The 13,874-nt window shown below is 38.5% G+C and overlaps 1 protein-coding gene across 1 annotated transcript in view; it reads left to right on the forward strand.

The window, feature by feature from the left end:
* Window positions 1–78: 78 nt before the first annotated feature.
* LOC114031859 (ethanolaminephosphotransferase 1-like) overlaps window positions 79–13,874 on the forward strand; it is a 151,694-nt gene continuing 137,898 nt past the window's right edge. Inside the window, exon 1 of the mRNA XM_027847034.1 lies at window positions 79–191. Coding sequence (XP_027702835.1) covers window positions 135–191 — 57 coding nt within the window. The 5' untranslated portion in view covers window positions 79–134. The remainder of the gene's footprint in view (window positions 192–13,874) is intronic.

Genomic DNA, 13,874 nt, shown 5'->3' on the forward strand with positions numbered 1-13,874 from the left:
CCTCCTCCCCCCTGTTCTCTCTCCTCATTCACTCCCTGCGTTCTCTGTGCTCCTGCTCGCTCGCAGGCGGCTGGCGGCGCGCGGCTGCTCCTGGGGACAGCTCGAGCTCGAGGCGCTGAAGGCTGGGCTTCAACATGTTGCAGCTGCGGTATGTCACGGAGGAGCAGCTGGCCGGCTTCGACCAATACCAGGTAAAGAAGCTGCGAGCCGGTGCTTTCCATGTGTCCCGCGGGCTTGGAGAATACCCCCCTGCCCCCCGCTGGCAGGCTAGACCATTAGTGCGGATGTAAGGATGTGTGTGCATATATATGTGTGTGTGTGTGTGTGTGTGTGTGCACGCGCCCGCGCATGTGTGTGTATAGGGGTGTGCGTGTGTGTGTGTGTGTGTGTGTGTGAGAGAGAGACACACACACAGAGACAGAGAGAGAGAGACAGAGAGAGGGAGAGAGAGAATCCTCGCCCTCTGTGTCCAGGCGCCGCGGCTTTCCTGCCTGTTTCTGGGCTGCTTTTCCTTCTGGGCGATGATAGCACTGTTGCTGCCGCCCTTGTCACTGGGGGATAGACTAGGGAACCTACGGAGCTGAAAAGTTTGCCTTCCGTCTCGCTCTGATCTCAGGCCGGAGATTCCCTCCTTGACACCCACGGTTGGGGTCAGAGGACGTGGGGGCTCCTTCCCTCCAGGCTGGTGTTTGAGAGGAGGCACACGGTGTGAGATTGCTTCGAGTTTCTTTCCTCTGATCACGCACGAGCGGGAAGGGATGCACCCAGGGAGCAGTTCCCCCTTCCACCTCCACGCGGGGAGAGGCTGAAGTGGATGCGGGGAGTTGGGGGGTGGGAAAGGAAGCCACACCGGAATTTTATTGTTTTTCTCTGGATCGGGGCTCAGAGATGCCAGGGCGACTACTATCCCGCCGGTTCCTCTGCTGGGCGCCGCCCTCGGTCGACTTTGCCCTTGGCTTTGATGGTGCTGTAGCTGGCTTCGTTGGGTAAGGAAGGGGGATTGGCTTCCCCTAAAATCCAAGCAAGCAAGCAGGATTTGAGCGCTTAAGATGAGGCCTGCTAGGGCAAGCTTAACGAAGAGGTGCAGGAGGTGAGACGTCAGGAAGAGAGAGCCTACTCTAGGGCTCTACAGCTCTGACCCTCTCCCGCCCTGCCCCCCCCCCCCCCACCTAAACTCCAGGCTTTGATCTCCTATTGCAGATTTGTTAGCGATTTTATATCTCTATAACTCTCTATACACACATATATGTGTCTCAGAGATGAGTGAGGGCGTTCCTAAGAACCTTCACAGGTGCAAACTTTGAATTACTTAAGGGAGTATTAGTGTTCTGAAAGTTTTTTTTTTGTTTTTTTGTTATTTTTTTTTTTTTTTACTTTTCCAAAATAGTATAGCTTTATCCTCTTTGGAGAATTATGGATGTTGGGGGAAAATTAGTGTATTTCATTTCAGGAGAAGGTTTTTCTGATACACACAGGATCATGTCCAAATAAATGGCAGTAAAATGCCTTTTCATCATCACTGTAAAGACTTTATAGACTTATATAGGTGTTCTTAGCTTTGTTGCAAAACTCAATAGATGTGACATAGTTTCTGATTAAGTTAATGGAATAAAGTCACCTGAACTCACTGAATAAAAAAAAAAGTTACACTTTATAGAATTTTTGGGTAATGATTGATAATGTTTGGAACTGTCAACTGAAGTGTCATTTCTATGTTGATATTCATTCATTCATTTATTCAGCTAGTGAGCAATCATTTGTGGAATGTAAGCTCCTTGGGGGCAGCTACTGGTTCTTAGCCTAGTATAGTACTTTGAAAGTATCTGGTGGTTAGTAAATATTAATTAAATGGAATTGGGTGCTTACTTTGTGGAAGACACTCAGGTAGTATTTGAAATTATTTTAAATCATTGGAATCTATTATTGACTAAAATAACTACACTAGAGGTGTAGGGTACTTTTAAACAGGAATCAGACAAATATCATAAAGTAAAATATGAAAATATGGTATAAGAATTCAATATCATAGAAAACTTTGATTCTCTTATCATATTTGAGCAGAGCTCTGTATCAGTAAATTTATCAAAGTAGTATATTTTCCAACAATAAGTAGGCCTAGTTCACAAACTTCTTAGAGTACTAGGGAATTATGTGATTTACATAATGAGGTACCATTACAGTTGTTGAATGTGGGCAGGGTTACTACCTTATTAAGTTGTATGGCTTTTTAAAAAACTAATTAATCAGAAAGTACAATCAGAGAAAACTTAAAAATTCAGAGGGACTGAATTTTTAAAAATCCCTTTCTTACTCCTCCATATTCTGATTTTCTTTCTTTTTTTGGAAGGGAGGAGAGAGCTCTTAAAAAGGAAACTATTATGGAAAAGTTTCCAAGATGCTATCTTTTGAGGCAGTTCCACAGAGGAATAGTAAGTGGCTAAAAATGATGAGAGATTGGGATGCCATTCTAATATTTGAGAGTAGTGCAGAGATGAAAATTAATTATGTTAGCTGAAGGAAAAAGGAAGTAACACCAGGGCAGAATGAAAAGAAAAATATAAAGAATTAGAGAAAATAATAAAATTTTGCCTTTCTAACTCTGATGCCACATTCTGCAAGAAGTCTTCCCATCTTGTAGGTGAAATTTTTCTTTCCTTCCTAAAGTTTATCATAGTCTTTGTCTGGACCTCTCCTTTGTACCAGTTTTACTGTCCCTGTGTCACAGTCACTTGTGTATGTGTCCTTTCTTTAGATTTTGAAGGTATCTCTTTGAATCATCAAAGCATAGCTCATAATACCTTGTATATGATGCATAGGACCTTGGGCATAGTACAGTCCATTTCCTTACCTTTATGAATACAGTTAAACTAAATTAGACATACCAATGAATCAGCAAGTATTTATTGAATAATGACTAAGTTCGGGACACATTGTTAAAACTGGGGAGATACTAGTTGGGCGATAATTTTCTTCCTTCCTTCCTTCCTTCCTTCCTTCCTTCCTTCCTTCCTTCCTTCCTCTCTTCTCTTTCTTTTTCTTTCTGTCATCTATTTGTCTTTCTAGAGATAATCTATATCTAAGTGAATAGTTATAGATATGTGTATCTATGTCTGAGGCAATTAGGTGGGCCAGTGGATAGAGTGCTGGACCAGGAGTCAGAAAGACCTAAGTTAAAATCCAACTTCAGGTACTCACTAGCTGTGTGACCCTGGACAAGTCACTTAACCTCTCTTTGCCTTAACCCATTGGAGAAGGAAATGGCAATCCACTCCAGAACTTTGCCAAGAAAATGGAGTCAGGAAAAGTCGGTCATTACTGAACGACTGAACAACAAATATCTATGTCAATATCTGTAGAAAGTTTGATTGATAAATAGCTAATATGGAAAAGAAAGACAGATAAATATCAAATGAATGGTATTTCCATTAATTGTTATAGGAGTAGGGAAGAAGGAAAGAACATTTGTAGGCTTAAGTGATCAAGAAAAGCTTCATGGAGGATGTGGGTCTTGAAGGGAGTAGAACTTATTTAGGCAGAGAAGTAGGTGGAGTGCATCAGTGGGTGAAGTTAAATAAGAATCTTTTATTTTTAAAGTCTTAGATTATAACTATTGCTACCATTATCATGCAAACCCTTATCACCTTACACTTGGACTATTGCAATAGCCTTCTGGTGGATCTGCCTGCCTCAAATTTCTCCTCACTCCAATCCATTCTCCATTCAGCCACTAAAATGGTTTTCCCAGAACACAAGTCTGACCATGTCACACACACTCCTACTCAATAAACTCCAATTTATTACCTCTAACCCTATTATCTGGAGGATCAAATATAAAACACTCTGTTTGACATTCAAAGCCCTTCATAACGTAACCCCTTCCCACCTTTCCAGGCTTCTTATGCCTTTCTCCTCACCATATATACTCTTCAATCCAGCAACACTGGTTCCCTTACTATTCCATGGATAAAACGTTCCATCTCTATTATGAGCATTTTCTTTGGCTGTACTCCATCCCTAGAATGCTCTCTCACCTCTGCTCTGCCTACTGACATCCCTGGCTTACTTCCTAAAAATCCCATCTTCTATAGGAAGTCTTTCCCTACTCTTCTTAATTCTAATGCCTTTCCCTATCTTAATTATTTCCTATTTATCCTGTATATAGCATGTTTGTACATATTTGTTTGCTTGTTGTCTCCTGTAGTAGATTGTGAGCTCCTTGAGGGCAGTGTCTTTTGCCTCTTTTTTGTATCCTCAGCACTTAGCACAGTGCCTGGCATATAGTAAGCACTTAGTAAATGTTCATTAATGATGGATAAAACCCTACCCATCTTTCCCATGTTCAAATGTCACCTTCACTATCAAGTTTTCCCGATCTAACTCTTCTCTGAACAGTGGCAACAGTTTGTACTGTTGTCATAATATCTTTCATATTCTGCTACCTTGTGAAAATGTTTCCACTAATGTGGTTTTGCAATAATACTATTAATACATTATAACCAAATACCACTATACTATCAAGAGACTTAGTTTATAATTTTTACTGAATAGGCAACATTGTTCAGTCATGATGTAAAACAGATGGTCAGTGAGCCAATCAACAAGTATTTATTAAGTGCTTATTATATGCTGAGTTCTGTGATAAATATTAGGAAAAACAATGGAAAGAAGGACAAAACGTCTTTTTGCTCAAGAAACTCACATTCCAATGGTTGAGACATCATATAAATAACTAGGTACATACAAGACACATACAGAGTGGATGAAAGGTAACTTGTGTTTAGTTACTTCAGTTGTGTCTGACTCTTTGTGACCCTATTTGGTATTTCTTGGCAAAGATACTAAAGTGGTTTACCATTTGCTTCTCTAGCTAATTTTAAAAATGAAGAAATTGAGACAAAGTGACTTGCCCACTGGTCACATAGCTAGTAAGTGTCTGAGGCCAGATTTGAACTCAGGAAGAGGAGTTTTCCTGACTTCAGGCCGGACACTATATCCACTGTACCACCTGGCAGCCTGTCTAACTACCTCGTAGTTTATTTCATCTGAAGTTCTGTTCTGGAGGAATATGTTATGATATTAGGTAAGATATACCTTTATTTTTGTTGCAATAAAAGCTACCTCACTGGTTGAGTTCCTTGAAGGCAAGGGCTATTTTTTTAAAATTAACTTTTGTGTCTCCTTAATCTTTACACATGGTAGCCACTTAGAAAAATATTTGTGAAAAAAATATTTAAGGAAATGAATATATAACTTTTGATATTTAACAACATTAATTGTCATGGCATTTTCCTTTGATGCACAATCCACATTCGTTACAGTTTGTTTCCTCTGCGCCCACAGTAGAGATATAAAACAGCTAGTTTTAAGCAGGAAAAGAGACCATGATCAATATCCAGAGCATAGGTAGCCCTGGTTTAAGCAAAGCATAATGGGCCTCAATGACCCATAAATAAGCTCCAGGTTTTGTGAACTATTGTATTTTGCTATGTTTGAGGAGATATATTTTTATATTATTTTAGGAGAGATAATAAGTAGCAGTAATCCTTAATACCTGAGCTTCTGTTTTAATTTTTACTTATTTGTGTCATAATTATTATGGTGCTTTTCAGTGCCCATGGGTGTGACTATAACTCATTTGATTCTGTGTAACAAAGGTTTTATTTAGTTTTGCTAAGGTCCCATTTTCTAACCAAAGCTTCAAATCTGACAGAATTCAAAAGTTACTGAACTTCCCTTAAAGAACAAAGGGTATTAAACCAAGCCAGTGAATATAAATAATTGTGCTATCTTGCTTGGAGTTTTAAACCCAATAGCCCTTTAGCTACACTTTAGCTATTTACTTTTACAAAACATGGAGACATTCTCTAGCACACGGTATAGGACATGATGCTTCAGAATTAAACTTTGAAAATTATCATTTATTAGTCATTGTAAATGAATAGAAATTTTGTAGAGACAGATTTTACTGTTCACTCTTTTATCATAATATGAAGGGCAGTCATTAGAAATGGAGATGTGACCTTTAGGTTCCAAGAGCTGAGATTATCCCATCATTGATGCATTCTTGGTGGGAGTTGAATTTCATATAATTTTCACAGTCTTAGGGAATTTTTGAGTTTGAAGAGACCCTAGACATAGTGTAGTCTGTAACTGTGGAAAATTAGGCTCAGAAATGGCTCAAGATTGTAGTAAATAGCATAATGCAAAGAAAAGAGCCATGGATTTGGATCCCTGGGAGGATCTGGGTTCAATTCTCAGCCCAGAGAATGATTGACTTTATGACTTTGTGCAAGTCGCCCTCTCTGGCCTTCAATGTCCTCATCCATAAAATAAGGGAATTGGAACTCTGTGGGCTCTTCTAACACTAAATTTTATTGATCCTGCATTAGGTACATGCCATTTTAAAGTATTTTTGGCACTTGGGAATCAGCTAATACAATGGCCTACTGAACTTAGTGAAGGAATTGAGAATTAAAAAGTCTGGAAACAAGCCTGTGACATAACCTAGACTAGAAGAACTTTTACAGAGTCTTTAAATATCATGAGTCTTAGAGCAGAGATGTCAAATGCTGCTGAATGCCACACTATGTTGGTACAAATGTAGCCAAAATGAAATTTAAATGTAATTGGGAAATGTTTAACAAAATAAATAATGCAAGGTATCTTTAGGGAACATCATTGAACTAATAAGAGAATGGGCTGATGCTCTGTGACTTGTATTTGCAAGTCATCAGCTTCTCAAACATGCAGTGTGTGGTCCTAGTTAAATTTTTAAGGAAACTAACATCCCTACCCAGGCAGCTAAGTAGTGCAGCTGATAGAGTGCTGAGCTTGGAGTTAAGAAGACTCATCTTCCTAAATTCAAATCTGGCCTCAGACACTTAGTAGCTGTGTGACCTTGGGCAAGTCACTTAACCCTGTTTGTCTCAGTTTCCTCATCTGTAAAATGAGCTAGAGAAGGAAATGACAAACCACTCCAGTATCCTTGCCAAGAAAACCCCAAATGGGGTCACAAGGACTCAGACACAACTGAAACAGCTGAACAACATCTCTCCTTGATCAAGCCAAAGGAAGGAGTTGCATTTTTATCACAGAGGCAATCTGCCCTGGGTCTGGAAGGAATTCTTTTCTTCAAAATGAGGACCTGTCTTTTTTCAGGCCAGTGTCATGAAGTGAATGTTGGAGTTGAGAACAGTGAAATAGTTAAGAACTAGAACCTTGTTATATTCCGTGTTCCAGTTGAGGAGGTAGTGACTGCCTAGAGCTGAGCTGAGTATGTAACTGTTGTTTCTTTGTGGTGGTCACATTGAAAGGTTCTTGTATAGAATTATAAGGAGTTAGCATGTGCCGCCTGGGGTGATAACACTGTCAGCATTATTAATAGCAATAATATACAAAGAATAGTAATTGTGCATTTTGATTATTCAGGTCAGTGATCACGATCAATGCAACAAAATTCCCTTATCCTTTTTTTTTTTTTTAGAGTGAACATATAGCAATGCAATAATTATCTGCTGAATAATGGGTAAGGTTCCTAAATAGCAACCTCAGACCTCTGCAGTTGACCCACAGATATAGGTTTATGAATTTCTCTGGGATGTGGTATTTTGTGATGCTGACTGAATTTAGTTAATAATATCTGTTAATAGTAATTTTAAAAATAGTTTTTCAAAGGGTCCTTGGAAGGAGATCATGAAACATGCCCCATCTTTTTTCCTGACAAAGTCAGAGCTGATCCCACTGGGATAAACTGCTGCTATTACCTTCAAAGGATTACCTTGATTTTCTACTTCAATGAAAATTTTCCTATGGTTTATATGTTACTGATTTAATATGAAGCACCTACAACCTATGGAGAACACTGAATGAATTTTGAACTTCTATAATATATTGAAGACTGTACATAGAGCCCCAAATTTAAATTGTCTACATTGTGCATTGATCAGAAGATATTTTTCCTAACTTTGCAGAAGATTAAGAGGTAAATTTTAAGAGCAAATAAAATAAGCCAAATAGATTTAAAAAATCATATCTGTGATTTCACTGATTTTGGGAATTTCAGGTGAGAAAATGCCCTTTGCTGATGCTGATTTACAACTGTTGTGCAATTGATGGTTTTGCAGATTTGCATGGAGACACTGAGAGATAGGTGATTTAATTAGGGTCACATACCCAGTCTGTGTCAGAAGTGGAACTTTAATCCAAAACTCCCTGACTCTGAGCCAACCTCTCTGTATTCTATGCCACACTGCTACTCTAAGAGCAAAATAGATATTTTAAATGATTTTCTTGCAGATAGATCCATTAGCATTTCAGAAATTTCACATCAAAAGCCACGTCATAAATTCCATAATGCAAAGGAACATCTGCCTGCTATTATGTAATCGAGTTTTAGTACCATAAATATAATGTGTCTCTCTATTAGATCTTGGATGAATCTTGATGGATTCTCTCCAGCATAGTGCAATTTTTTTCTGTCTTGATTGCTTAAGGCTAGGGTAGAAGAGAAAAAGTGAGTGCTGTACCCATCACTTTGCTTATATTGGTAGAGTAATCATGGCATGAAAATATTACTTTTGTATCATACTTTTGGAAGATAGCTAGGTGGTACAGAGATAGAGTACTGGACTTGGAGGTAAGAAGATCTGAATTCAAATCCAGCCTCAAACATTTGGTAGCTGTGTTATCCTGGGCGAGTCACTTAACCTGTCTACAAATTGGGGATAATAATAGCACCTACCTCCCAGGGTTTTTGTGAGGATAAAATGAAGTAATATTGGTAAAGCCTTTCACAAACTTTAAAGTGCTGTATAAATGCTAGCTATTTCTGCTTGGTATTAATCTTCTCCTTTACCTCTACCCCTTTGGGGAAATATATGAACAAATAGAATTTGTAGGGGTAGAAGATGGGGGAAGTGGCAATGTGGAAAAAAGGTAGTCCTTAGTGCAGAATATCATTAATCTCAGTAAAACCAAGATTCCTTTTAATCTTGTTCTTGAGAAAATAATTTAATTATTAGGTAGCACTGTAGAACATGGCTCAACCTGTATCCTTTCAAAAACAACCTGAGGGGTATGTTGTACTGTGGCTATGATGTATTTTGAAATATCTATTTGAAAAGTGAAAAATTCAGTTATTATCCACATGATTTATTGAACTATAACCTGGGCCAGGAGTCCACTTAAGGATTCTGGCCTCACATAGACTGGATTCAGTTCTGGAGCCTTTACTTCACCAAAATCAGTTTTTCTCTTGGCTCAATATGCCCCTACCCTGTAATTTCTCTCTAGGGAAATCTCCCAAATAAAGTTTAGGTATACTTTGTGTCAGAGTTTCCTCAAATGTGAATAATACGGTCCCTAACTCTAGCATAGGCATTCAGTGTGCAATATAGGAATCAGGTTTGTGACAGCCTTTACTTCACCTTTTTAAAAAAATTCACAAAACACAAAAGACTCATAGGAGCTTGTGAAAATCAGTGGTGTAAATGTTCTTATCCCATTTTTAGTTGAGGAAAAGAGATATGAAGTGACTTGTATCTGTTCACACACTAGAAAGTATTGGAGCCAGAATTTCATAGGATCATAAATCTAGAGATCAAAGGGAACCTCAGAGACCGTCTAGGCCAACCTACTCATTTAACAGATGGGGAGACTGAGACCTAGGGATGTTAAAGGACTTGCCTAATGTTAATAGGTATTAAGTATTAGAAGCGGGATTTGAAACAAGGGCCTCTGGTTCCAGATCTGTGCCTTTCCCCACTGTACCAACTCAAGGCAAGGTCCAGTATTCTTTTTTTTTTTAACCACACCTCTTTCATTCAGCATTTATTTATTTATTTATTCATTCATTCATTTATTTGTTTAGGCAATCAGGGTTAAGTGACTTGCCCAGGGTCACACAGTTAGTAATTGTCAAGTGTCTGAGGCTGTATTTGAACTCAGGTCCTCCTGACTCCAAGGCCAGAGCTCTATCCACTGTCCCACCTAGCTGCCCCTATTTTTTTAAAAAATAAATTGTAATTGATATCTTTGTTTTTCTATCACCTAAAATTTCCCCTGTATTCCTCCCAGAGAGCTATCCTATGTAACAGATACTTTTTTTTTAAAGAAAAAGAAGAGAAAACATCAGCAAGACCAATCAATACATCAAAAAAAAAAAATTGAAAATATATGTGATGTTCCAAACCCATACATTTCCCACCACTGCAAATGAGTGGGGACAGGTATCTTCTCATATCTCTTTTTTGGGACTATGCTTTCAATGAATGTTTATTAAAATTGCCTACTATGTACTAGATGCCAGAGATACAAAGACAAAAATGAAATAGTTTCTGTCCTCAAGAAACAGATAAGAAAATACAAAATATATACAAATCATGGGGAGAGGGCACTAGCAACTGGGGGAGATCAGGACAGTGCTTGTGTGGTAGATGATACTGAGCTGAGCCCTGAAAGAAGCATGGGATACCACAAAGCTAGTTGAAGAGGGAGTGCATTCCAGGCTGGGGGTGGGGGAAGGGAGGCACAGCTTGTGCAAAAGTGTGGAGATGGTAGATGGAAGTAAACTGTGAACTTATCTGGGGCATAAAGCATTACTCCTTCAACTTGTGTTGCTTTCACCGCATGGAGTTTAGTGCTGTGGAATGGACAGGGCAAATTCATAAATTTTCTAATTGATTTCTTTTGCTTTAGCTGGAGGAAATCATGTCCAAAATAAACCACTTCGGGAAATTCATAAAGGAATCAAATTTGGGCCATTGCTTGGACAATTTTGAGATTTTAAAAGTATTTCTCTGAGTATGAAGACTCCTCTCCAAATTTGCCTGTTGGCTGAGTTCTGAGTCACCTTTGTGACACAGAAGTTCATTTGTCTTGGTCCAAAGTTATTGCCTTTAGGGGCAGGTAGGTGGCATAGTGGATAGAGTACTGGCCCTGAAGTCAGGAGGACCTGAGTTCAAATCTGGCCCCAGACCAAACACTTGACATTTACTAGCTGTGTGACCCTGGGCAAGTCACTTAACCCCAATTGCCTAAAAAAAAAAAAAAAGAGCAAAGTTATTGCCTTTAACCCTATTTCTATGTGTTATTCTTAGGACACTTGGGCAGAGTTGGAGATTTCCTAGTCTCTAGGTAGCTATTTTTGTGGCATCACCAGAGACTGTATTTCTTGGTTAATTAGCAGGGTGTAGGCTGTGCCCTGTGATCAACATAGTAAATTGCACACTGTGGGTACTTAATTAATGTTAATTAAATTACATTGAATTCTGTGGATTTTGGGAATTTTGGTAGCATTTACCATTTGCATTTATTTTTCAGGGTTAAAATAGTATAATTTAGAATGATAATAAACCAAATTTGCAAATAAATAAAATGAATACAACCTCTTTACTCTTGTTTCTAAGTTGCAATTGACCTCTCAAATTCATTGTTTATACTTGGAGGCTTTTTTATTAGGAGACAAAGTGATATAATAGAAATGGACACAGATAGAGCTAGCTGACTTAGATTGCTATTATTTCTGTCCCACATCCAGTGTTATAGTTAGAAAAAAACAGCAACTAAAGATCAAGTCTCATTTATGTAGCGTTTTCTGTGGCAGTCTTCTTCTGAGCTGCACATATCTGCTCTTTTGTCCTGGATTTTCTGTTAGAGCCAAGGAAATATAGAAGTGAGAATGGAATCGCTCTGGGTTAATGTAAAGGATAAATTAATTTACCAGGGTTGTAAAAGATCATAATTATTTTTTAACTTTATTTTTTATCTTTTTAAATATATATTTTATTTCCACACCAATTACATAAAATAATTTTTAAACTTTTTTTTAAAGTTTTGAAGTTTTTTAAAGTTTTTTTTTAAAGTTTTCTAAATTCTATCCCTCTCTCCCCTCCCCCTTTCCTGAGATGGCAAGCAATCAGATGTAGGTTATACATGTGCAGTCATGGAAAACATTTCCAAATTAGTAATTTTGTATAAGAGGACTCGAATAAAAGAAAAAAAGAATGAAAGTGAAAAATAGCATGCTTTAGTCTGTATTCAAACAATATAACAGTTTTTTCTCTGAAGGTGGATGGTATGCTTCATCATTAATCTTTTGAGATTGTCTTGGATCATTGTATTGCTGAGAATAGCTAAATCATTCACAATTTTTTATCTAATAATATTGCTGTTACTATGTATAACGATCTCCTGGTTCTGTTCACTTCACTTTGCATCAGTTCATGTAAATCTTTCCAGGTTTTTCTGAAATCATCCTGCTTGTCATTTCTTATATCATAATAATATTCCATTACAATCATATACCACAGTTTGTTTAGTCATTCCCCAATTGATGGGCATCCCCTCAATTTCCAATTGTTAGCCAACAGAAAGAGAGCTGCTATGAATATTTTTTGTACAAATAGATACTTTCCCAAAAGATTATAATTCTTTATGAGGTTTTTAAAGAGGGCAGAAGAAGACTTTGTGTTTCTTATTGTCCCAGGATTCAAATTTGAGGCATGAACTCTGTGGATATTAAATTTATTTGTTTGATGCCTGGAAACTTGATTACTGCTACCAACATACCTCTGGCCTGCCTCTGGGTTGAGATTTTCCCTGGGGTTAGCTCATGGAAGTACTCTCAAGACATTAGGCCCTTCATTGAGAGAAGACATTTTAACATCATGGTCCCCCTAAAATGCTGAGATCAATCCACTAAGATTGTCACTAAGACTCAAGGCTTATATCTTCTCTTTCTCTGGCTGTACTTGAAGTAGGAGACTTGGCTCAGCTAGAGTCCACTTTCCACCTTCTGCAATTCTGGTATACCAGAATGATACTCCTAACTAGTGATCAATAGAGTACTTGTTGATAGCTGACCTCATCCCATGCTGCCTACACTTGATGATCTACCTTCCCTTTGGGATTTCCAGCTTCAATATGCGCGTAAGAAGTGCACATGGGGTCACAGTATTTCTGTAGTGATTTAATGACACTTTCCTTCAAAGCTCAGATGAAGTCCTGTCTCCTACATGAGATCTTTTCTGATCTGCCCCACAATCGTTATTGCCTTCCAATTCCCTTGTATTTACTTTGTATTTTTTAATAAGGTGTCTTCCACCCATAAATCAAAGTTATTCATATGTATTTGAAAGAGAGCAATAGAAACCTTGCTTAATCTCTAATCATCAAAGAGGGAAATTTATGGTCAGCAAAGGTATTCACTAATGTGATATCCAGGATAGATTCCAAGTTGAAGAAGAATTCTTTATAGATGGTGAGGTCCTCCAGAAACTTCTGCTTGCAGATGGCATTGTTCTGGTTGCATCAAGCCCCGGAACATTGCAAAGCTTTCTAGAAGAGATCTCCCACCAAAGGACATTGGCCTGACCATCCACATAGGAAAGGCCAAGTGGATGATGAATGTTGGTTGCTAAGATTATGACATATATTAGATGGGCAGCCTTTAGAGTTTATCCATTGATGTGTATCTATGGGACAGATAGTGCAAATGAGTTGGGTCCGCAATTAATCAGAACGATGAAAATGAGCTAGATTGCATTCAGGAAATTGCAAAGGGGGTTTGAGTTTCTGGACTTCAACACCATACTTGCAGTCTCACCTTGCAACATCATCTGCCATGCTGGTTCTCTTCTCCCATTAGTAAGCTCCTCCTGGGGCCTCTGTTTTGTGTAGGTGCACAGGCTGGGCAGCCTTCATTGCCCTCCCAGATGTGCTTCTGACTTTTTGGACTTCAACATCATGCTCCAGTCTTGGTACCTTCACCCTGCCCACCCCCACCCACACTTTCCAATTTCTTTTGTGCATTGTCTTCCTCCCTTAGATTGTAAGATCTTTGAAGGCAGGGACTGTCTTTCTTTTTGCTTGTATTT

The sequence above is a fragment of the Vombatus ursinus genome, unplaced genomic scaffold, assembly GCF_900497805.2.
Source record: "Vombatus ursinus unplaced genomic scaffold, bare-nosed wombat genome assembly UNPS02015255.1, whole genome shotgun sequence".
Lineage (NCBI taxonomy): Eukaryota > Metazoa > Chordata > Mammalia > Diprotodontia > Vombatidae > Vombatus > Vombatus ursinus.